This window comes from Geospiza fortis, unplaced genomic scaffold (genome assembly GCF_000277835.1).
Source record: "Geospiza fortis unplaced genomic scaffold, GeoFor_1.0 scaffold883, whole genome shotgun sequence".
NCBI classification, from domain to species: domain Eukaryota; kingdom Metazoa; phylum Chordata; class Aves; order Passeriformes; family Thraupidae; genus Geospiza; species Geospiza fortis.
Window position 1 is genome coordinate 7,391 of NW_005055184.1, and position 2,794 is coordinate 10,184.

At 48.2% G+C, this 2,794-nt stretch overlaps 1 protein-coding gene across 1 annotated transcript in view; it reads left to right on the forward strand.

Annotated features, from left to right (window-relative positions):
• The first annotated feature begins 532 nt into the window (after window positions 1-532).
• Window positions 533-2,794, forward strand: part of LOC102042769 — a 3,482-nt gene continuing 1,220 nt past the window's right edge. Inside the window, exons 1-2 of the mRNA XM_031065749.1 lie at window positions 533-581; window positions 811-1,143. Of these exons, the coding sequence (XP_030921609.1) occupies window positions 533-581; window positions 811-1,143 (382 nt within the window). The remainder of the gene's footprint in view (window positions 582-810; window positions 1,144-2,794) is intronic.

Consider the following 2,794-nt stretch of genomic DNA (forward strand, 5'->3'; position numbering starts at 1 on the left):
TTATGTTCACCATTAAAACACCTTTTCCCCACCAATCAGCTTCCTTCCATGCCTCCTGAGTTGTCATGTGTGGAGAAACACTGAACAACTGCTCTCAAAATATCACAGGCTAAACGAAGAGAAACCCAAAACTCTTTGAAAAGAACATGACACCTGTGTTCCCAGAGCCCTGAAGGCTCCGAGGACGGTCTGAGGAGCTGTTGTGCTTTCAGAAGCCTGCTCACCATCAAGGAGCACACAAAAGCAGACGCACTCTGCAGCAAGGCAGAGATGTTACCTCGCACAGTAAATGCTGTGAACGCAGAAGGAAGCCCAAGGAAAAGTACAGGAAGCCACTGAGACTGTCCACTCTGCTGTGGAGACAAGAAAAGGCAAAATATGTAAGAGCCTCATTCCAGCCCTCCACATCACAGAGGTGTGACACATTCACTGCACTCTCTCTGCAGGGTGGTGCCTTTTCATTGTGCTACCAAGAGTGTTCTGCTGTGTGCTGAGAGTCTCATGAAGGAAAAGGATTCTTAAGCTGGGGAAAATGATCTTCACCATGGCTGTGCCAGCGTGTGTCCTGCTAATCCAGTCAGGTGGGTGTATTCGTGTCCTTCCTGCTGTCTCTCGTGGTCTTTAGTAAGTTATTTGGAGGTGTCTACCAACAACATCATGCGGTCAAGGAGAAATATAGAAGGGGGATGGATGTAGATATCTGAACTTTCCATTTCTTTGGAAAGACAGCAAAGATTGGGGCAGTTTTAAACACAGAGCAAGTGAGAGAAGGAAGCAAACTCTGCAGATACATTTGTGCCTGTGTTGCAGGTCTTGTTGGAGGTGATCCCCTGAAGGAATTCTTCTCTGAGGTGCTAGTCAAAGCTGGACAGCAAGTGGTTCTTCCTTGCCAGTCCAACACTAAGGAGAGTGACATCAATCTGAACTTCTTCTGGTACCGCCAGTTCCTGGGAGATACTCTGACATTTCTCCTGCAAGCACATAAAACCACAGGGGCTGGCAAGTACCGCAGTGGCCGATTCTCTATGGTGGTCTACAAAAATAACACAGCCCCCTTGGAAATAGCAGGAGTCTCTGTTCAGGACACTGCGATTTATTACTGCGCTCTGAGGCTCCACCTTGAGCTAAGGCAAATTTCCGTCCGTACAAAATCTGTGTCACCAACAGCACAGGAGGGGTGAGGCTCTCCATCCTCCAGCCTCAGCTGTGCTTTCATGCCTAAAATGATCCTCTCCTTCTTAGATCAGCCTTTCCAACTTCTCCCATCCCAACTCCTGCCTATTTTTCTCAAAGTCCTCATCTATGCAGAGGTATTCAGAGCAGGGACTCAGACAGGCAGGACCATGGGATTCTTTGCAGATGAGCTGAAACATGATTTTTCTTAATTCCTCATACAGAACATCCCACAAGAAAACAATCAACATATCTGAATATAACATCCAATTGCAGTGTCAATTCTTACCTGCACTTCCAGGGAGCTGACACTGCAGAATGCAGTGCTTCTGGGGCATCCTGTCCAAAGTGTTGACCAAGCTGTGGGCACAGCCAGGGGATCCACATCTCTGCTTTGCTCCTGGCCAGCCCTAGCCCTTGACACAAGAGCCCAATGGACCACAGACCCTCATCTTGCTCCTCTTTGCAGAGCAGCCAAAGAAGACAAAAGCAGTTTTTACCTTAATGCCTTCAGCACTGGGCAGGGAAACCTTCTCTGTGCTGCACATGGTTAAATGATCAGATCCTCCCACACCCCAGCCACCATGAAATCTGCTACTTTGAAAAATACCAATGAAGAGAAAACCAACTAAAACTTTGAAATACCTAAGCAACCAACAGCACTGCAGTCCATGAGGCAAGAGGTTCTGAATATTTAATACAGTGCCTTGAGATAATCAGATAATGAAAACTGATTGAAAACAAAAAAGAAGATGATTATCATGATGAGAGCTTTCTCTGGATTGGGCTCACTGTTTGGTAGAGTTGGAAACTCAAAGGCAAGTTGGTTTGGGCATCCCAGAGCCCAAGTAGAACTCAGCTTGGCCTATTCTATGAGGAGAACTCCTGGAGCCACTGTGGTCCTGTTGCTCATAAGAGGTTTTCCCACCAGGAAACCTTAACTGCAGTACACTGGGCATCACCATACTGCTGGGACCTGAGGGACACCTTCTTGTGTCCTGGCTAGAACAACAGAAAAAGACACCAAGCGTGCCCTGGAAATTTGACTGATTTCTCTTTATCAACCCTGAGCTTTTAGGTTCACAAGTCAGGTGAATGCCAAAGGAGTAACAGGACTCTGACTGGCATAGCACGGGGTGAAGGTGGGTCAGGCAGAGGCAAGAAGGATACAGGCAGGAAAATGTGGAGAAAGTTGGGATTTGTGAATCCACAGCAGTCCTGATTTGCAGATTTTAATGTTTCAGGGATTATTTCCCACCCTAGGAAGGATGACAAGGAGGCTTTGCTCCTGAGAACTTAAGCAGGTCTGTACAGCCCCAAAATCTCCCTACCACCATGTCCCCCTGTTCCTCTCCTTTTTTCCCGAAGTGGAAGTCACAGCAGACACAGCCGGCTGTCACTAATCATCCACAGGACAGCAGCACAGCCCAGCAAGAAAAAGCGGCAAGATTTGGTTGCACGACGTAGGAAGAAGAATGATCCAGGACTTGTGGGGAGCTCTGCGGTGAGGAGGGAATCAGTGTAGGACAAGGGGGTAGGAGTGCAGAGAGTCGTTTCCACACTTTGCCCACAAAGAACCCCCAGCAGAGCCCGGGGCGGGTGTGTCGGGGCGGGCGGAGGC